This window comes from Acomys russatus, chromosome 5 (genome assembly GCF_903995435.1).
Source record: "Acomys russatus chromosome 5, mAcoRus1.1, whole genome shotgun sequence".
NCBI classification, from domain to species: Eukaryota; Metazoa; Chordata; class Mammalia; order Rodentia; family Muridae; genus Acomys; species Acomys russatus.
In genome coordinates, this window is record NC_067141.1 from 36,780,308 (window position 1) to 36,803,846 (window position 23,539).

The following is a 23,539-nucleotide window of genomic DNA, read 5'->3' on the forward strand; positions in this document are numbered from 1 at the left end:
ATCATGTATTTCTTTCTGAGTTGGGGATTATCCTACCCCCAGGCTCCTCACAGAGATGCAAGGAGAACTAGCTTTATAAACAATATGTACACGCTCCAACCTCAAACCTTCATTTCCTGAGAGATACGAATCAGAGTATGGGGAAAAGTCTTTACTGTTTAATGGCAGAACTGGATCTAAATCAGATTTCCAACCTCAACACTCTTTCAACTATATCATAATGAATATGTAAAAGGTAACAGAAAAACTATATACTAAAAACTAGAAGTGAATTTAAAAACTAATGAGTACGTTAAATTAAAATACTATGATTCACTTTAGAGAACAGTTCCGTCATGATCTCTGCTGCTTGTTACTGACCGAAGAGAACAACAGTTACTTGGCTCAAGTCTCACAATTTCAAACCCCGCAGTGACATCTTCAAATAATGACAGCCAAACAGAGTGGCACATGCTGCTTATCCAACAGTGAGGAGAGAGAGGCAGGAGGATTAGAAGTTCCTCAGTTTCAAAAGGGAGTTTGAGGACACCACAAACTACATGAGACCTTGTTTCCCAAATACAAAATCAAAATGCATCTTAAAAATGCAAACTGAGTGTGACAGGGGTTCACAATGTCAATTCTGAAATAACCAATAAAGATATTATGTAAAAAAAAAAAATACAAACTGCATATCCTCTCAGAAATCACATTAAAGTTGTCTTCTTACTACGAAAATATCTTTAATTTAATAATGTGTCTACTCAGATCACTGAAAAGCCTAATCCAGGTAGCTATAGTTGCAGCAACACAGACACTAAAATTTGTATTTGGTAACTAACCTTCTTTAGTGGTCCATGTTCGAACACTGGTTTCTAAGGCAATACTAGTCATGTAGGCATCAAAAAAGACATGAGCAACCGTCCTTAGAAACTCCACACTTGCACAGACATACATTTCTTGGAGAATTGCATTAGTCACATAAGCATCTCGGATTCGTCTATACTTTACATCCACCATGTCCTTTTTGTCAAAGCCAAGAGTCAGTCCTATCATTCTGAAAAACAAAATGACAATTTGTATATATGGGTAACTTAAAAAATAACCAGACATACCAATAAGGCTTGAAGACCCATCTATCCTTCTTCTGACAGCCAACAAATATTCTGAGAGGATGTCTCAGGGAATACTGAATTTCTAAAACTTTTGGAATATAGATGTTTCACAATGGGAAAAAAGTCTAAGAAATTATCAAGTCTAAATGCCAGTTTATCTTTTCTTCACGATTTCATACATTTCTCATATTACTGTACTATTTATTTCTAAGTATTTAATAAATCCACCAGCATTCAAATGTGCACAGGTAGCATGAGGTACTGAACTAAAGCTCTCAAGACTGCTCATGTGTACACATGGAGTGGAAGACAATTTCTGAGGATGAGTTCATTAAGAATGAAGCAATCAAAACAACAACAACAATTACAACAACAACAACAGCAACAACAGGAATGATGCAATCTTTCCACAGTAGAAAAAACTATGATAATACATACCTAGGAGTGGCTTTCATGACATGAGGCCTTTTATCATCTAAAATACAGTTTTTTAAAGAGAAAGAAGAGGATACAGAACCATCTGTATATACTTCTAAACTACTTATAATATTCTCCAATTTAAATTCAGCAAGTTTCAGAGAAGGATCACGAACATCTGTAAAGGCGGCCTATGGAAAAGAAATTCACTCAAAATTACACAGAAACATTAAAGTATACTTTATGATATGACTACAAGTCATAGGACACTGGCTTTTTGAAACATCAAATTCTCTAATTTGTTTCTAATTTTCTTTTTTCTTCACTTGCTGTAGGCAGTTTATTGTATATATGTCTAATAATACAAATGATCATGTAAAAAGAAAAATAATGAAGAAAATTCAAAGATTTCCTGATATGCAGAAGTATTACAGAGTCAATATATAAACACCTAGCAATGACAACAATACATACATTTTACAGGTTAGTGGTCAAATGTGCATGTTCATTTTAAAATACAGACAAGTTTTTTTTTGTTTGTTTTTTTTTATTTGTTGGGGTTTTTGGTCAAAGCACCACAAAATGTATTAAGTTTCAAAAACGAGACGATATTGTATAAAATGCCCTTCATCATTTCTCCCACGATAACAAATAGTGGAAATGCTCTACTATGTAGAAAAATTATATTCTGAAAAGCATATTAAATCAGAGGCATGATATCATCATAATTGATTTCATAAAAACTCTCTCAGGAAAACAAACTCAATACGGCTAGTGTGAAGCTTTAAGTGGAGTATCCAGCTGTGTCAATGAAAAACGACTGAGCAACTGCATCCAGAAGTTTGGTATAGATTTCTCCAGGTGGTCTGAGAAGCAAAGCCTGAAGTCACTCCCTTGTTAAAGGAGGCTTCCTACCGCATGCCTTTATTTACTCCAGTAATATGCCTGCTATGATCCTCCATGGCTTTACATAATACTTCAAGTAGCCTAGAACCTTCTATTCCTTTCCAGAACATTCATCGATTACTCTAATTAGAATATTTTGATCTTGCTATATTTATTTGATTTATTTAACTTTATTTTCTGGGAGGTTGTCCTAAGTCTTTACAAAATAAGGCAAGTGTGTTAAACTAAACGTAAACATTCATAGTGTTCAAGCTCAGGTGACGATATGTGATTCATGACTATAATCTAATTGGTCAGAGCTATGTGTGATATTTAAGTTTTGCCTTCTAGGAAAATAACTTTCTAGTTGATGATTGCCACTATAAAATATATAATCATTTTAACTATTAGAACATAATTTAAAATATAAAAATGGGATCCTAGGTTTTTAGAATTTTGTCAGTTAATGTTCATTTTTTATTCTAAATATTTTATTTATCCTTTTTTTGGCATATACATCTCTTTTAATTTTCATTTACTACTACTACTATTATTATTATTGGTTGCTGAGAGTGGGTCTTCCGTATGGTCCTTGTTGTCCTGGAACTTCCTTTGTAGTCCATGCTACCCTTGAGCGCTCACAAACACGCCTGCTTCTGCTTCTGCTTCCCAAGTGCTGAGATTAAGTGTGTGCTACCATACCTGGCCCTTCTCTTTTTATTCTTTTCTAGATGCTAGGCTCCAAACCCAAGAGTATGCATGTTAATGACTCTACTGCTCAGTACTTTAGGCCTCAAATTCTCTATTTTCAAAGGGCTATCTAAAGAAAGAGTTGAAAAAAAAATGTGTATTTTCAAATTTTGTTTTTCATATTTTAAATAACTCACTTAGAAATGAAAATATCTAAAATAATTATTGAAAATACCAATCATTGTTTCAGAGGAACATACACTACAAAATACATGCAAAATATTAACAACTATTATTTAATAGTAATATACTTTTTATTTACACAATTTCATTACAATATAAATATAGTCTTTCTATTCTTCAACTTACCTGTTCAGGCCCTGGACTGTAAAGCGCCATAGTGAGATACTCAGTTCTGAAACTCACATTTAATGTGGTGTTGACTTGAGATGCCTGTGAATGCACCTCTACCACAGCGGAAGTCACCCCAGGCGCTGCTACAAAATTACAGATAATGAATGAGAAAAAATAATTTTAAGAACAGGTAACTAAAGTAACCTTGAGGCAACCAAAGTATTATTTACATGGGTGCAATAAAATGATATTCAAGAAAATTAAAAAGGTTAGAAAATTCACATATGGAATTCTGGATTAACATTCTTCCATAATAACTAAAGAGAAAGAATTAAAGACACAGAGCTTCTATTTCCTTTTGGGAGATTACAATCCTACTTTCATGAACCTGGACTCATGAACATGGGGCTTATTTTAAAGGTAAAATACAAGGCTGAAGAGATGGCTCAAATTTATTAGTCTTTTAAAAATATTTCAATAGAGTAATATGAACCATAAGCAAGATAAGGAGTAAATATGAGTAGATATGAGTAAGTTTATACAACAGATGAAATGTTCAAAAGAAAAATTATTATTTTCGTCTCTTAGCAAAGTCCTTGTAAAATATGTTTTATTTGTTGGCCTCCTTTCATTTGCATTCAGTGTGTCACTTCTCTTTCACTCAAAATAACTATTTTGTGTATCTTTGTTTCTTTCACGGCTGTGTTCTATTGGCTTACCTCATTTTATTATTTATAATAAAGGATGAGGTTGATTATCCTACCTAGTGAGGATGGGGTTTCATTGTACATTGACTTTTGTGTGCAGTAAAACTGTGAAATATTTCAGGGCTTTGTAGAAGCAGGCATTGTGAATTATCAGATTTCATTTTAAGGGAGACAGATTTGGGAACACCTATAAAAATTAAAATGAGGATCTAATTTTATTTTTGAGCCTCAGAATCACCCTAGTACTCAAACTAAGCCCACTTTTGGTGTGCTGGTGCTGCAGTCAGAACCAGCCATATTCACACAGTACCTTGGGACCAACACAGGAACAAGTTTCTTTCCAGTTATGATTCCTTTTATTATTTTTCTTCCATCCAACTCTCCTGTAGTGATTTGAATAGGAATGGCCCCCCACAGACTCATATGTTTGAATGTTTGGCCCATAGGGAGTGGCACTAATAGGAGGTGTGGTCTTGTTGGAGTAGGTGTGGCCTAGTTAAAGGAAGTGTGCCACTGTGGGGGAGGGCTTTGAGATTTATGCTCAAACTATACCCAGTGTGACACAGTCTCCTGCTGTTGCCTACTAATTAAGATGTAGAACTCTCAGCTCCTCCAGCACTATGGCTGCCTGCACATTGCCACGATTCTCACAATAATGGACTAAACCTCTATACTGTAATCCAGCCCCAATTAAAAGCTCTTCTTTTTTTCTTAACATATACATTTATATTATTACACATAAATAAGATAAACTGCACACAGTAGGAAGAACCATGAAACAATCTGGAATTATATAACTGTTAAATTCAGAGTGATTTGGCTACTTGTATTTTGCAAACTTGAAGTAAACATCTTTCCTACCATGTTAAGTCTAAAATTCTGAATGAAAATCCTTATCTATCATCTCTCATCTATCTAGATCTAAAAACATATTAACCCCTAACCAACTAAGCTTAACTGTAAGATTATCTGGTCCTCAACCCCATCAGAGACTTGAGAAGGAATAAAACTTAATTCCCCGAGTGAACCAGAAGCACAGGTTAGCAACTTCCAAAATGGAAAACTGACAATTACTGCCCGAACAGTCACCCAAAACTCTTTATAAAGTTACAGCATCATCTTTAGCCTGTTGTGTGTAGTTTATTTTATTTGTGTGAAATAATATAAATGTATATATTTTTAAAAGAAATATAATATTTAAAAAAAGAAAAATAAAGTTTTTATAAGAGTGGCCATGGTCATGCTGTCTCTTCACAGACATAAAACCCAAACGAAGATGCCAACTTTTGCTACATCCACCATCTACAGTGATTATCCTATTGTCACACTTCTAGTGTTTTGATAGTCTTGAAATATCAACATATAATAAGTCATAAACTATACACACTACAAAACCAAAAATAAGGACTTATTGGGAAGAAAAACAGGAATTCTAGGAATTTTGTCACAACAGGACTAAGAACTTTGTTTCATACATACACATAACATCAGCAGATTAACTAAAAACATATCATTAAAATTGCCTAAGTGAGACTAGCTAATTAGAGAATTATTAAGTCCTCTTTTACCAAGAACTAAAGAAACAAAAGTTGGAGAACAGAGAGTTAAGAGAAAAGAAGCCCGAGAGAAAGCCAGGCTAAGCACACACCTGCTGACCGGCAGGAAACCCCGGCGGCCCCACTAGTCACCGTCTCCTGGTCTTCACTTATTGAACTCGGGGCATAGACATCTCGTCCGTACCATATATTGCCATTCAGTGTTTGGAAGATGGTGGTTAAATCTTCTTGACTAAGAATGAACTGTTAAAAACAAAGTAAGATTTTGCAAAAAGAAAATACACACATAAAAAAGAAAGACGATTTGCTTTAAAAAATTGTTTTATGTGTATGCGTGTTTTGTCTGTGCAACACATACATGCCTGGTTCTGACAGAGGGCAGAAGAGGGCACACTGGGTCTCCTGGAACTAGAGTTACAATAACTTATAATCTGCCAGGTGGGTGTTGAGAATTTCTAGGTCCTCTGGAAGAGTGGCCAGTGCTCTTAACACTGAGACATCTTTCCTGGCAAGATTTGCTTTTTTTTAACAGTCCTATTTCCTGAATTCATGGAAGAAAAATGAACATTGGTTTTACACAAACCAACTTTCAAGGCTTTAAAGAGTTTTGCTGACTGAACATTCAGTCTTCTGCAGACCAAATGATAACTAGTAGTTTATAAAACACAGATTTTTGTCAATTCTAATAATGACTATTTATTATGAATATACTATATAATTCAGTCATTTTAAAGTGAGCTTTTATCTTCATGTAGCCATCTAACTATTTTAGACTTTCATTTTGATTAAGAGGCACATCACTATAAAAATACAGAACAAATGTTTGTGTAATAAAAAATATAGTTTATAATGATTTATATGAATTATTTTGTGATGAAAGTTCTACATATAAAGAATGAAATCCTGATTTTATACGAAGCTGCAGCTGAATTGGTAAGACAGTTACCTTTACAAATGATTAAGAACTAATTTAACAAGTTAACTTCAAAGTTTTTGTTTTGAACCTAGCATCAAACCAACAGTAAAGAAGTATCTTAAGTGGTATGACAGGTAATTGTGTGTCATGTTAACTTTGTCATTATTTTGACAAAGGTATTTTGTCAAACATTACTCAAAATGTTACTATAAAAGTTATTTGTTAAAGGTTAGGTTAACGTTTAGCTCAAAAACCAATGAGTGGCTTGGTCACTGTTGTACTACTGTGAAGAGACACCATGACCAAGGCAACTCTTAAAAAAAAAAAAGAATTGGTGTCTTGCTTACAATTTCACAAGTTTAGTCTATTATCTTCATGACAAGAATGATGGAGGCAAGCATGGTGCTGGAGCAGTAGCTGAGAACTACATTCTGATCAGGAGGCCAACAGACACTGTATCCGGCATGGGCTTCTGAAACAAGAGGCCTACTCCCAGGGACACACTTCTGCCAACAAGTCCACAAGTCCTATTCCTTCTAATCCCATCAAAGAGTTCTAGTTCCTGGTGACTAAGCATTCAAATATATGAACCTAGAGGGTCCATTCTTGTACAAACCACCATGTGAAGGCATTTACTTAGAAAAAAAAAAAAAAAAAAAAAAAAAAGAAAGAAAAAAGCCTGACCTCCCCCAAGCAAAGATTCTGCTAACATAACTGCCTAATGACTGCTGAAATATCTGCTTTCTTTGTTTAAATATCCTACACAGTTATCCTGACAATTTTGAACTTCCTATCTTTTGCATTAATACCTTAACTGAAACACTTATCTCCTGACTCATATACTTTCATAGTGTTTCTGTTTCTCTGGAGACCTGCAATTACTATAAAAGCATAATGTAAAAATAATTTGCAAGTTTGTGTGTGAAGGGGATAAATGTGCATAAATATACCTTTTTGGTTGTTTGGTTTTTGAAACAAGGTCTCTCACTGAACTCAGAGTTCATCAGGATCTACCTATCTCCTCTCTCAGAGCTAAGATTACAAACATTTTTTAAAAATATGGAACTCATTTAATTTGATGAGTTTAATTAAGATAGCTTTCTATTAAAAACAAGGAAATCCTGAAATTTGCAGAGAAACGGATGGAACTAGAAATGATCATACTGAGTGAGTTAATCCAGACACGGAAAGACTCAATGGTATATATTCACTTATAATTGGATACTAGCCCATAAAGGATAGCCAATGAAAGTCTTCACTTACCAGGAGATTGGGATAGATGCAAGAACATCCTATTGGGGCTCTAGGTGAGAGAAGTATGGGAGAATGGGAAAATAGAAAGACCAAAGGTCTTAGAAACCTATAAGAAGAAAATCATGACGGGCGGATCGGGACTCAGGGTGTCTACTTAAACTACTACACCAACTAAGGACAATACACACAGTAAACATTGAACCCCTACTCAGATCTAGCCAGTGGACAAGACATTCTCCACAGTTGTGTGGTGAGCGGGGACTGACTCTGACATGAACTCTGGTGCCTCATATTCACCACTTTCCTCTTGGTGGGGAGGCCTGGTGGCACTCTGAGAAAGAATCAGCAGGCTACCAAGATGAGACTTGATAGCCTATGACCATATGGTGGGGGAGGATGTTCCCTTCTGTCACAGACCTAGGGCAGGGGAGTAGGGTGAAAGAGGGAGGGAGGGAGGAATGGGAGGATACAAGTGAAGGGATAACAATTGAGATGTAATCTGAATAAATTAATAAAAAATAAAAAAATTTTTAAAAATTAAGATAGCTTTCTTAACTACTTTTGCTCACATCTTAAGTTGTCAAATATGTAATTTTTACTTTTTTAGATGGGGCAATTTTAATCCAATAAAATTTAACTGTTATTTGCATTCAATCTTTACTTCAAAGATACAATCTACTTTTTAAAGCTGTCCCCATGTCCCTATTCACACTGCCTCGGTCTAAAGCTTGCAGTCCTTTTTCAACTGTAACACTTAATTTGTCATTACTACGAGACAAGAAATGCATCTAGTATAACCACAAACTATAATTCTTAATTCATACAGCCTATTAAATGTCCAAGAAATACTAATTTCAACCATCATTCTATATTCTTGTGGAGCAGCCAGGTAGGGATGTTGGAAGGACTGTAAGATCCTATGACTGCTGACCTGTGGCTCCTACATGTGAGAGTAAGCTCTGAGTATAACCCTAAAAAATACAAGCTAAACACTCACAAACTGAAGTAATTGATATACATGCATTAGATTAAAAGACTCAATTCTATTCTCTGTCTGGCACTCAAGATCCAAGGGGGGAGTGATCTAAATATGTCTGTTCTGGAGTGTATGACAACAGTGGCTAACTGATCTGGCAAAGTAGGCCTAGGGGGAAGAGGTAGTGTGATATAATTTGTGTGCCTGGTCATTTAAATGATCCCCAGTTGCCCCTATGCCTTTCAGTGTCAGTTTGCTCTTGGACTTCTTGCAACAGGAGAGGATATAAAGATGCCAGCAGAGGCTGAGAGAGACCAAGATGGATTGGAATAAGATTGGAGTAGGGTCAGAGAAAAGTATGATTAGAGAAGATAGATAGCACAAGAAGAAAGAAGACTGAGTAGGAGAGAAGAGAGATAAGGAGGGGAAGGGAGTGGAGGGAAGGGAAAGAGAGGACAGGAGAGGAGGGGAGAGGAGAGGAAAGGAGAGGAGAGGAGCTCCACTTGGAGCACCATCTAAACACTCTACAAGGATTCCTCCTGGGAAACAGTAAAGGAAATCAGTATTCTACTGCCCTACTAGTTACAACTGATCCAAGAGCATAGACCTTCTCCTCTATGGAGGGTGAAAGATTTTACTTATAGGCTTCTATCTATTGTTTTACCAACATAGAGACTTTTTAAAGTCTTAGTTGTCTGATAAGCAACAGTTTACTTGAGAAAACTCACCTAGGTTTCTAGTGAGATGGAACATCTTTTTAGACTTTAAGACTTTAAGATTTTGAGACTTCAAGATTTACCTTAAAAAGAAATGTTCCCTCTTCAACCACTTAAGTTAAAGCACTCATAAAGATTATAAAGACTCTTAGTTGGCATGTTTTAAATTCTGAATATAATTCTGACTTAAAAGTCTAAAATTTCTAAAATGTTTTTCTAAATAAAAACTTTTATACAGATAATCAGAAAGTAAAGTAGGTTGAAGGAGCAGAGTAAACTTAAGTAGCTTTTTAAAAGAAACAATACAGAGTATATGTTGCTATCACTTCAGCAAAACACACAACAGTTTTGATTTCCAGTTGGAAATCAAATAGGAAAAATATGAATTTATGGTTATTTTATTAAAGTGAAGCAATATTAAACAATTACTAAGTAAAGTGATGCATGAGGTAATCTATCTTCAATCACCACACACACATATATACACCATATATGTGTATATGTATACACACATGCCTATATATGCTCTGCTAAGTCATTTCATATATTACAACAGTGTTAAATATCACTAATGACTCAATTTATTTATGCCAGCCTAGACCTTTCCATAAATTCTTGATTAATATACCTATCAACTAGAATATATTTCCAACTACAGTATATCTTAATTAAATGCCTATTTTTATATGTGTGTAGTACTTATCTGTATGTAAGTACATGTGCACATGAATATATTGAGGTACAAAGCTGATGTGAGGTGTTGTCTCTATTGCTCTCCTCTTTATTTACTGAGTTTAGGGTCTCTCAACTGAATCCAGAACTTGCCAACCAGATAGACAGATTGCCCTGAGAGTCCAGTCTCTACCTACTTAGTACTGAAACTACAGGTGGCCACAGTACCTGCTCAGCTTCTTTTTAAACTAGATCTAGGCAACAGAACTTCAGTTCTCACAGTTACACCACAAGTGCCTCCCCGACAGAGTTGTTTCCCCAGACCTTCTTTATTTTCTTCTTTATTTCCTTGCTATAAATTCCACATTTTAGACCACCTTCACCAGCAACCTGGTTCATGGTGGTAAGTCTCATGATGACAGAGACACAGTATCTTTTATATATAGCATAAAGGTCAGCACACACACAGCATGCACTCAAACATCTGATTGACAATGAACAAAGAACATTAAATGAATTCTAGTATATAAGGTACTATTTTAATTTTAACTAACCTGATATTCTTAAATTCTACCAAAGATATTTATGCTCCCAAGATAACACTACTCAAACTTGACAAAATCAAAAGCAGTGAAAACATTACCTCCATGGGTTTTAGCTGAGCTTTTACATTAAAATAAGGAACTTTTCTGTACCACTCCCACGATAAGTTTCGTTCAACAATCACTTCTAGGTTCAAGGGCAACAGCAGGTCCAGAACTTCCTGGTATGTATCATTCATAAACTGAGACCTATTGGTAAATATATATTGTTTTGAAGTTACATTCAGGCAGGAAAACAGAGTATGACTAATTTTAATGTATCTTTCTTTACTAATAAGAGACATTGGCCACACTTACATTTCAAAATAAGATGTTCCATCTCACTAGAAACCTAGGTGACTTTTCTCAAGTAAACTGTTGCTTATCAGAGAACTAAGACTTAAAAACAGGATTTCACAAACAGTAAAAGATCAAAGCCACTAAGTGGTGTAGAACTGCCTCTATAAAATCAGTAAACACAAACGACCTCATTATAAAACACTTCACAGTGATGCACATGTAGCAGAAGGCCACATCGCTTTATAAGAAACAAAGTTGGACCACATAAAATCTCTCTGTGGATCTAAACAGCTGAATATGCACATACAAAGATGCGCCACATCTGCCATTCCAGATGGCTGTTACAGCAAAACCGAAAAGGAGCAGTCACTGAATTTTTTTGAATGTCAATTGACCACAGTAGCTTCCTTTGAATCTTTAAGTCATAACAATGATTGTACCCAATAATATTCCTTATACTTTAATGAATTATTTATTATTTAATTAGTTTCAAATCTTCAAACTAGGTTAAGAAGACATGAATTCAATTTTTACTATCAGTTCAGCAATAGGAAAACATGGGTGTAATTAGAGATAGCTCAGAATACCTGATATGAAACCATTTCATAAACAGACTATAGAGCAAAGTTACATGTAAATAAGTATGCATGCTTGAAATCTCCATTTAATGGTAGTAAGTAAAGACGTCTAAAACCCCACAGGGAAATGCTATAATACAAACAGGTATGAAACCTTAATGGTTATGTATTACACATGGCTATACAACAAGTTACTTAGCTTTATATTAAAATGTTTTTGTTTTTTACAAAAATAAATATCTCTGGATAAATTTCTTCTCTGTAGAAGAAATATAATTGCTGTATTAAAAGGTTACTTCCTTAGGAAGAAATTTTTTTCTAGTTACTACTCAATAACTTCTATAAACCCACACAAATGCCTGCAATTTTTCTATAGTTATGTTTGATACATATTAATATCATACATTTAACTATTTAAAATCTATTTATGTGTGTTTATAAGCAAACATGATTATATGCATGCTATGTGCATGTGTATATTACACAGTTTTCTTTAGTCTCAGAAAGTTTTATAAAGGAAGGGTCCAAGTGTAGCTTATTCTTAGTTAATTTAATAATACTTAGCTCACATGGCTAGCATATGCTATATAATCAACAAATATTTAAATCAGATTTAAGAAATTAAATAAGCACTCATAAATATGAAGCTATTTGTTTTATTGTTTGATAAAACAGAAACTAAACTGAACTTTCATATATGAGTTACTTTATTTCAGGAAAAATTGGTTCTGTTCTAACTGAATGATTTTATTTCTAAGAATTTATTCTACAGAAATAACTTATCCTCCATTGCTGGGGAAACCATCACATAAGCAATGATAGACAAAGATATCACTCATGATATCAGTATTACTTATAATAGCAAAAAGAAATTGAATCATCGTACAAGTCTTAACAAAGACAAACAGATTTCTAAAACACAAGATACCTTTTAGCTGGGCGTAATGGCACACACCTGTAGGCACACACTCCAGACTCAGAGGCAGGTGAATCGCTGCTGATGAGTTCGAGGCTAGCCTGGACTACAAAGGGAGTCCAGAATAGCCAAGGCTATACAGAGAAACCCTATCTCGAGAAACAACACTATCAAAGCAAAACAAAACAACAACAACAAAATAGTATTATATACTGAAAACACTATAGAAAAATATTCCCAACTACTGTCAGTTCAGGTGTGCAACAGCCCAGCATTCCTGTCCCCAATGCCATTAGTATAATTCTGAGTCCAATAAGCTAAATATTCAGATAAGTAATTTGAACCTGTTAAAATGACTGAATAAATTAAAGTTTCCATATAACAAAAGAAAAAGTTTAAGTATGAATTTTAAAAAGCACTGAGACATATTACTGAGGAAAAGGGAATTTATAATGCAAACCTTAAAATATAATTACAGTAAGTTAAATATATAAGCAAATAAAGCAAACCAAAACAATAAGTTAACTGTTAACTCTGGACAGTTAAAAGAGTTAACAATTTTTATACTATAATAAAATTTAATTATTTTGGAGACACAACAAACTATGACTATAATTTAATTACCTAAAAATATGGATATACAAGCAATTAAGCTATTTTAAATGCAGATCACCTACTATACACCTACTATTTCTTGAAACCAAAGAAGACACAGAAAACTCAGACTTAGTGCAGTTTAGACTCTTCAGGTTATTGAAATACCTTTAGTTTTGACTTATTGCTGTGTACTTAGACCTACTATTAATGTGGGAGTTTTGCTGGACATGATAGTGTCTATTTGCAATCTTAACTCAAGGGAGGGTAAGGCAGGAAGATTGCCATGGGCTATCATATCATATGATGTTATCTCAGGTAACACTGAGCAAAAATCTCTCACCTTAGATTTCCCTGTAATTTGTGAAATTTCTAGACTTAGGTGAACCTACTACCCTAAATCCTTCACTAAATGTATCATGCATTTCACACCTCAAAGGAAACATGCTTTTATGGGCTGTATAAAGAAGTTTGTTCCTGCCCACCAACCAAAGATCTGTCTACCTATCACAGAGTAAAAACAAAAAACAAAACAAAACATTATGATTGGTTGTTCTCCATTCTATTATAACTTTAAAAATAACAATATCCAAGTTCACCACCTTTTCTTTATGATACAATCCATCAAAATTTTGTCTATACTCATCTTTTAATGGAATTTGAATCTTTAATTTACAAATATTTCTATTTTCTTTTATAATATTACTAAGCCTTTGTGTTTTATTTCTTTCAGCTGATTACCCATCAACATGACATTACTTTTCTTTTTAATTTTTTAAAATTTATTTATTTTGTGTATGAATGTGCTATCTGCATGTACCCCTACATGTCAAAAGAGGGCATCAGATCCCATTATAGATGGTTGTGAGCCACCATGTGGTTGCTCATAACCTCTCTGGAAGAGTAAACAGTACTCTTAGCCACTGAGTCATCTCTCCAGCCCAACAAGACTTTCAATAGTTAAAAAAAAATTGAGTCTCTATAATTTCAGTAGTACGCACTTATTAAAAATTCAGTTTTGCTCCAATTATAGCTGCTGAATTACCAATACAAAATAAGCACTGGATGAAAAACAACCTCAAAAATTATTAATTCATGTTTAACAACAAGACCTCAATACATTCTCCCAGATTCCCTCCTCTCTCTTCTAATATAGGCTAATTGGTTTTTTAAAATTAAATTTCATTTTCTTTTTTTAGAGGAATTTATTAAATGGGCACAGGGAGAGAAGGAAAAGGGGGAGAAGTACCCTAGAGAGAGAGAGAGACAGAGACAGAGACAGGAAGAGTGAGCAGAAGACAGGTGGGACAGGGGAGAAGTGGGCGGGGCAGGAGAGAAGGGGGGCAGGAGAGAAGGGGGTAAAGAGCAAATTTGATTTTCTTATTTATTTGTTTGTCATGGTCCTCATCAAGGTCAGATGATGGTGTAGAATTGGTTTTCTCCTTTTACCATATAGGTCCCGGTATTGAACTCAAGTCTCAGGCTTGGAAGTAAGAGTCTTTACTTGCTAAGCCATCTCACTGCCTTGTCCTGGCTCACTTCTAAGGGTTCTTCTTATGCAAATTTCTTAAGTATCTGTATTCCTCAAAATTTTGCCCACATGTTTCAGTCTTAAGTCTTTTTATTTACTAATACTCATTCCAACAACTTCAAGGACTAGTCATGTATTCCTAAACTTTCCTATCTAAAGTTTTTTAAAAAGGCTTTCATTTTAATATCCGGAATGATAATTCATCTAGGTATTTTGAGATCATTCCACATATACATTTCTAAGTTATTCTGTTCTTTACAGAAACCAGCATTGCTAGTCTACTGTTTTTGTTTTGTTTTCTCTTAGTGAACTGCATTCTCAACAAGTAGAAATTTTAAGCACTGACACCTAAAGAAGATTGTCATACCTCCTCTAACTCCCACATACACTTAACCCTGAGTCACTCACTATTGAGTCTCCTGACTGAATTTACCTACATAGAGTGTGTCAACTGTAATTCTTATGTGTTAGTCACAGTTGTCAAACTCTTTTCCTGTCTTTTAGTTTTGTCTCCTTTTTGACTAATTTTTCCATGATCCTTCCAGCACACAAAATAGTATGTACCGTAACAATCCAGTAAATACTTATTGTGATCCCTTATAAATATATCTTTCACCGTATTTCATCCTATTCCTTGGTATATTAAGAATTGAACTCATGGCCTATAATCCCAGCACTTGGATCTTCGTGAGTTCAAGGCCAGCTTGGTCTATAAAGCGAGTCTAGGACAGTTGTTTCAAAAAAGCAAAAAGCAAAAAGCAAAAAAAAAAAAAAAAAAATTTAACTAATGCTTAAATATTCAATTGATGGGAGTATTCCCCTTATCCAAGATGAGTGAGATGAGCTGGACTCACATTCCTTCCTGGAAGGCCTTTCTCCAAAAAGGCTAGAAAAATCATTGTGGGGTGGGAGTGCGGTAGTAACCCTAGGAGTTTCAACAGTTTACTATCGTTTTCAGATGACATAAAGACAAACAGTAAAAAGGGAGTTAAGCCAGGACAAGGCCAAGGGCCACCATGAGAATCCAGGAGGACCTAGGAAGCTGAGGAAGCACTGAATTTGTGGAGGTTGGCTTACATTGAAAACAAATTCAATAAACTTAGCCATCATCTAAAGAAACATAGATGAAGAGAAACAGTAAAGATAATATAATGAAAGAAAAAAAATAATACAACAGAAAACAAGTCTTGAGGTGACAAATTAATGTGCTTGTATTGATTCTGATCAGCAAAACAATGTAACAAAAATAGAATAAAAGAGATAACATAACAAACACTAATAGCTAAACATTAATAACTAAAAAAGGAATTCTCAAACAACTTTATGCCATTAAATACAAAATTTTTGTTAAGTCTACTATTTCTTAATAAAGTTACTTCAAAAATATTCAAAGCTGACAGAATAGATTGGTCAAAACTATGTGTTGCAAAGTGAATGAGTTTCATGTCAATTTTCTACATTTCTACCTCATCCTTATAAAGAATTATAAAAATATGTAAATATACTACTTCAGGTAAGTTTACAGTTTTCTTCATTATCTAAGGAACAGTTTTCAACTATTTCTAGGTTGCTTTACAATTGACCTAGCTAGAAGACACCTTCAAAAAAAATCACAAAGTACAATTATAGTAAAATAAAATCACACTATAATGAGAATTCTAAAGATATCATGTCCTTTAGTCTAAGTATAATAAAAAAATTTGCACAAATACATTGTGAAAAGCTTACCTGTATAGTCTCATTTCACTCAACTTTATTGTTATCATATCAATTACAGGTGGGAGATTACTTTGGGTCTCTGTTACTATAACAAATGTGTTTTTCATTGTAATTAATCCAAAATCAGCAACAAAAACATTCTGAGACACTGCAGACTGAGGAATGATCACAACCGGAGCTTTGATATTAACATCCAATGCGAACCTAGAACTCCTTCTAGCCAGTTCCTTTACACCATCAGCAGCCAATCCTGCTGCTTGGACAGTTGCTTCAGCCAAGGCATTTTTAACTGCTTGAAAATTATCTATGAAAGCCTATAAAGATGACAGAATAACATTCATAGTATTATACTTAATAAAACATTAAATAATTATAAATTAGACTAATTAACTGTAATTCTATCTCCATAAAGTTACAAAAAAGTTGAGCAACAAATACATAGCTATAAAATAAAAATCTAGTCACAAGAACAAAGCCAAATAGGGTTACTTGAATGTTTCAATGGCATTATTCCCTTATGGTGTGCTTCCTCTAACACCTAATCATTTCTTACAGTTCACTCAAGTTTGTAGTATGGACTTAAAAGTCTATAAAGTATTTAAGAATTCTCGGGATTGATGAAATGATTCACTGTCTAGAAGTGAAAGCCCAAGTTCAGTCTCCAGGTTGCTCCTGGGTAAGAAGAGGTTATGAAGGGAGGCCAAAAACTGACAACTGGGACCTCACAAAACTAAAAATTATACAGCAAAGGAAACAAGCAACTGAGTGAAGATTAAGTCCACAGAGTGTGAGACAATCTTAGCTAGATATGCATCCAATAGAGGATTATTATACAGAGTAAAAACAAAAACTCAACCAACAGTCAACAATTCAAAAGACCCATGGGATACAGCTCTAAAACAAAGAGTTCTCAAAATAAGACATAAAAATATCTTCGTGTACAATGGTCTTGTCACCCAAGGAAATGCAAATCACATCTACTTTACCCAGTTAGAAAGGCTATGATTATGAAAACAAATGCTGGTGACAATGAGAAAGAAGGGGAATCCTTACTCACTGTTGGTGGGATTGCACACTGGTGGAACAACTTTGGAAATCAGTGTGGAAATTCTCAAAAAGACAAAAATAGATCTACCAGATAATAATATATTATATATGGTGTGTGTGTGTGTGAATACATGTGTGTGTGTGTGTGTGTGTGTGTGGGTGTGTGTGTGTGTGTGGGCATGCATGCCCACAGTACTTGAAATCGTACTTCTCAACTACTTGTCATGTTCATTCACAATAGCTAGGAAACAGAAGCAACCTAAATGGTCTTAAATTGCAGAATAAATAATGAAAGTACGGCACATATACACTATGGAATAATATTCAGCTGTAAAGAAAGTGTAATCATGAAATTCATCGGTAAATTGATGAGACCCAGAAAAGATCATATTAAGTGACTTTTAGCTCCAAATCCTGAGGTGTAAGTACACATCCTGGAGTAAATGCAGAAGTAAGGAAAGTAAAATACTTCCACCACATGGGTAGAGTGGAAGCAATAGAGAGTGGAACAGAAGAGCACATGTGATCTAAAGGGGAAAGAGAAAATACAGGTTCCCACATCCTACTACAGATATGCTTCGTCAGCCATGTCCACTGTCACCCTGTTCACCAGGGCAAGAAAAAGCAAACAACCTAGATCTCCTTCTTTGATGAATGGATAATGAAAATGTGACACACATACACACACACACACACACACACACACACACACTCTACATACACACACACACAGGAATCCTATTCAATTGTAAAAATACAAAAACAACAACAAAAAGTGAAACTTAAATCCAAATGGTTGGCACTAGAAAATATATTGACTGAAATAACCAAGACCCAAAAGGACATTCCATGTTCCCTCTTTGTAAATCCTATCACTGAATCTTTAGACTTCACTATATAAAAGAAGTAACTGCAGAAGCCAGGAAAGTAGAACAAGACTGGACCAAGAGGGAGAAACTCTAGTAAGCAGGATGGAGGATATAGAGGCTATGAAGGGAGAGAGGAGAAAAAGTAGTGTTGTTGGGTGTTTAACTCAATGGAGGAGGGAAGGATGGGAGGTCAATACAGAAGGTGAGAGAGGAAGAAGAGATAAATAACACTAATGATATTTTTCAATGTTATAGGGAAACACTATTTGATAAGCTTATTTAAGTGTGTGCATGCATGTCTGTGTATTTTAAATGAATCATACCACATGAAGTGATAATGCCTCCCCAAGAACTATAGCTTATTTAACAAAAACAAAACAAAACAAAACAAAAAACCCAGTGCTAGTCACAAGAAACTTCCCTTAGAGTTGTTGGTCAGAAGGAGTTTAAGAAATTCCCAGAACAATATATGCTATTGCTATTGCCTTTGGTTGTCTCTCAGAACTTGATGGAAAAAAAAAATTACACACTTCAGGCATAAGACTTGAAGAAATCAAACTGGAACTGATCTGGAAGGCTCCACACTCTGAGGACTAACTCTCATAGTATTAGAAAGTGCTATACAAGATCACAAAAGAGAAAAGCATCAATCATTTTAACCAATGGTAAAGTCTACAAACCAAAAATATAATATTAGGCATAGATTGCCTCTTATTGAGTGATCCTTAATTCAACTAGGCAGCTGTTGGTTCCACCAAAGATTAAAGTCCACTTGATAGACAATCTGTGCCTAATATTGTATGTCTAGCCAACTACCAGTGGCCAAAGATGTACTCACAAAGAGAAATTAATACTGCCATTTTCTTTTAAAAAATGTTACATGTATGATTGTTCTGCCTACACGTATGTGCATGCACAAACAAGTAGTGTCTGTGAAGGCCAGAAGAGATCATCTGATCCCCTGGGATTGGTTAGAGATGTTAACCACCACCTGGATGCTGTGAATAGACCCTTGGTCCCAGGAGGAGCAGTCTATGTTGATTGCTGAGTAATGGTTTCAGCCCCTCATTTTCTCAACCAATATAATTTCAAACTCCCACATTTTCCAGCATATAAGCCAATTTTTCCAATTAAAATATCGAGTTTGGAATATATTTGCCATATAAGACTAGTCCTCTTCCAACCCACACCCTGTGCAGCATACTCCGGCCTTGTCTATTTGTAGGCAGGGCACAGACTGCCAGGCACTTAATTAAACAAGCCAGCAAGCAGACAGCCAGTGCCAGCCTACACTGCCCCTTTAAGGTGCACTTAACACTCAAGCTGAAGTCATGCAGCCCTCAGAGTCAAACGGGCAGGTTCTGGTAGAGAGCCAATCCACGCCACGTTCTCCTCCTCCAGGTACAGGAAGATGTGTGCATCGTGCTCCTCCTGCTTCATACTCACAGCAGAGTGGAGAATCAGCCGCAGCGCCCTCTACTATATGAGCCGTACATATGAAGCAAGGGGAAGCAAGGTGCAGGCAAGTATCTGGCATATAAAACAGCCCCCTGACTTTGGCATGGCTTTTTCAGGGGCGGGGGTTAAAAAGTCATCGTATATACCAGAAAATGGTATAAGTACCTGATCTTATATGCAGTCAGTGTATCTCTTACTTCTCATCAAAGGGATTTCTTTTTGCAATTCATAGGGACTATAATAGAGATTGACAACTGGTCAAAGTGCAGAGAATAAGTCATGGTATGGGCCCCAAGCCCAACTGGTACATCTACAATGCAACAACACCTACACCCAGGGCTCAGGGAACACTGTGGAGAAGGGGGTGGAAATATTCTAAGAGGCAAAAGACTAGGATACCTGCTGGTAGATGTTGTATTCTAGACATGACAGAAGCTTAATCCATGAAATCTCTAGGATTACCTAAACAAGACAGTCATAATGAAAAGTTCCAGTTAGGCATGCCAATGTGGATGGGGAAATCTAATGAGGCCCTACATTTAGATGAAGAGCTACAAACAGTCAATGGCTGCTGGGAGAGAAAGACTGCTTTCTCCAGGTTTAAATATATACAGAAACACACAAATGTGGGTGCACACATGCACACTCAACCCCCCTATCTAAGTATATGTATGTATACATATAAGTAACAGTAATAAAGAAGAAGCCATGAAATTGAGAGGAAGTGTGGAGGGGGAAACATGTGAGGAGTTGAAGGAGGGTAAAATAGGGTTAGAAATTATATAAATAGGCACTCAATTACGAAATTCTAAAAAAAAAAAATTTAAGTGTTCATCTTTGCTTTTGCTGTACAAAGACTTTGGCGGGGTGGGGGAAATTCATGGAAACCAGTTTAAAAGTCACATCAAGTTAGACTAAGTCCAGAATTCTTAAGTAACAGAAGATGGCTCTTCATCTTAAAATAAATACATGAATTCCTTCTTTTCAAACTGCCATGCTTGGCCTATTTATTTTACTACTGCCTTAAACTTAACTATCTAGTTACTACACCAATCACTAGAAACAGTGCTGTGAAAGATCAGTGGTGCCAGAAAATGGAGATAACGGCTAGAGGATGCTTTAGAGGTTAAATCGCACAGGTAGCACAACTGTAAGGATGGAGGCTGGATCATCAGTACCCACACAGAAAGCCAGGCAGGCAAAGTGCCCTGTCATCTCAACAGTCAGGAGGAGTGGGTAGGGATACCTGGAGCAGGCAAACTGAACGACACTCTGCCCCAATAGATAAGGATAGAGAGCAACTAAGACATACACACACGCACGCGCGTGCGTGCATACACACACACACACACACACACACACACACACACACACACACACACACACAACTAAAAAGAGACTAAAATTGGTGTGGCATGAGGAAAATTACATAGCCAACAGCAAGAATAAAATAGGAAAGGAAAAATATATGAAAAGAAGAACTCAGAAGTTCTATGGCAAAGTCATTTCAAGATTCAATCTCATTTCTTAAAGTTTGTGAAAATTATAGAATTATGTTGCATTGGAAAGGATAACTTTCTTAATGGTGACGTTGGAATAGTTTTTGAGTTGGAAGGTGGAAAACGCAAATTTTTACTTTTATGAGTTAAACAATAAGTTCAATCAATGTACACCATATAATATATATACAAATATTTTATGTAGTGCACTATATTTTGGCATGTTAATATGTAATGAATACTTTTCAATTAACTAAATATTTGTTAAAATGTTATATAAATGAAGTACTGAACATTGCTATTGTTGTGGTACTCAACAAATTATTTTAAGTGTGTGTGTGTGCGTGTACACAAAACTTCCTGCTTGGTCTTTATCCTATTTTGAACTTCTTTTAATTCAATGTGATGGTTTAACCTAAAGATATTATGCAATTTTTCTATGAAGTACTTTTATACAACAAAAAAAGCAAAGATGAATATGCATCCTTTGTTTACTTCAGTGTTAATTTGTAAAATATTTTTATTAAGCTAGACATGATGGCATGCATTTAATCTCAACACTTGGGAGGCAGAGGCAGTTGGGTCTCTCTAAGTTACAGGTCAGCCTAGTCTACGTAATGGTTTCCAGGCAAGTTAGAGCCATGTTGTCAGGCCTATCTTTAAAAAACAAACAAGCAAACAAAACCCAACATACATACATATACATGTGTGTATGTATACAATGTAAAAATCTTCATACATGTGCAATTTCTCGAGATAAGGTCTTCATCTATGCTTAACACATAGCAATTTGCATCTAGAATAGAAACAACTTATTCAACTACTTACCAATATAGAATATAGGAATTTTGTGACAAACACGACTTCAATGCAGCCAACAGTTAAATTAACTCGAACATCAACCACACTCATATCTGTGTATGCAGAGCCAGCAGTTGCATCCATGTAAGAAATCATTTTGAAGCTGAAAACCTCTTTTCCAGTGATATAAACAGCCTTAATGAGAGAAGAGCCCCAAATGTTACAACCAATTTTAGAAATAATGTACCCCAAGACAAAAATAAAATGAAGCAAAGTAATAATAAAATATTCTACCATTCATAAAATCTTCAAGGTATTTAAATCGTATAAATAAGACAATAATTCCAAGTGTTTTATTTAGGACCTGTTAGCCTAACATATTTTTGGCTGTTGTCTTGAGGGTCATGAAAGCAAGTAGGTCTACCTGGCCTAGGTTTTATGTTTTTAAGGGGGAAAATAGATATGCATTTCACTTGGATATTCTACCTTGCACTATCATCAGAGAAATGCCTCTAGTAACTTTCAAAGGTGAGACATACCACCTGCACATTACCTCTACTCAGTGTCTCATTTCTCTAGGTCTGAGAATTTTGAATAATTTTTTCATAGTCTTCAATAGAATATCTCAAATTTAAACTTCTCATTCTTGCTTAGTTGGTGAAGAATCATTTTAATTACAAACAAAGAATTGCCTGAGGTAGCTTAAAATTTCTATCTCCATACTACCAGTTAAAAGTGAAAGAGAAAAGAATATATATGTATGTACATATATACATGTATGTATATATATTAATTTGTAACAGAGTATTAACTTAAAATTTATAGCTTTATTGACTCTTAAATTCTGAAAGCAAGAGCAGGGGGGTTTGAAAAGCCAAGAAAATCAACCACAGAACAACAGTTCCCAAGAAAGCAAAAGTATGAGAAATTTTTGAAGGCTGAAGTACAAAATGGAAGAAAGTAGGGTAGGCTTCAGGATGTGATGCACAAGACTAGAGGGAAGACTATTTCAAATCCTAAGAATGAAAAACAGCCAATCAATGTTATAATTCTTCTAAATATTATTAGAATATGAAATAAGATAACAAAGTACTGTATCATCTAAGAAAAGAAGATTACAAGAGGCATGGATGCCAAATAAGTAAGAACAATTTAGCTAAAAAGAAATAGCAGAAGGAGTAGGAAAAGGAGGAGGAGGAGGAGCAGCAGGAGGAAGAGGTTGATTGAACACCAAAGTGAGAAACAAAGTCTCTGGGAATTACAAACACAGTACCTCCTCAGTTGCAGGTACTTTGTTGGCCTCTCTTAAGAAAAAAACTAAGTGAAATTAGGATTTTACTTAGTATAAGTCCTGGAAAAGTAAAAACACTTCCATCCCATTCAAGGCCCAAAACAGTGGATTGGTGAGA

The 23,539-nt window shown here is 35.2% G+C and overlaps 1 protein-coding gene across 1 annotated transcript in view; it reads right to left on the reverse strand.

Moving 5' to 3' along the window:
- Positions 1-23,539, reverse strand: part of Vps13a (vacuolar protein sorting 13 homolog A) — a 175,261-nt gene that overhangs the window by 75,329 nt on the left and 76,393 nt on the right. The window contains exons 32-39 of the mRNA XM_051146210.1: positions 22,158-22,325; positions 16,466-16,770; positions 10,881-11,028; positions 5,815-5,946; positions 4,139-4,154; positions 3,456-3,583; positions 1,533-1,702; positions 822-1,036 (exon numbers count right to left, since the gene is read on the reverse strand). Of these exons, the coding sequence (XP_051002167.1) occupies positions 822-1,036; positions 1,533-1,702; positions 3,456-3,583; positions 4,139-4,154; positions 5,815-5,946; positions 10,881-11,028; positions 16,466-16,770; positions 22,158-22,325 (1,282 nt within the window). The remainder of the gene's footprint in view (positions 1-821; positions 1,037-1,532; positions 1,703-3,455; positions 3,584-4,138; positions 4,155-5,814; positions 5,947-10,880; positions 11,029-16,465; positions 16,771-22,157; positions 22,326-23,539) is intronic.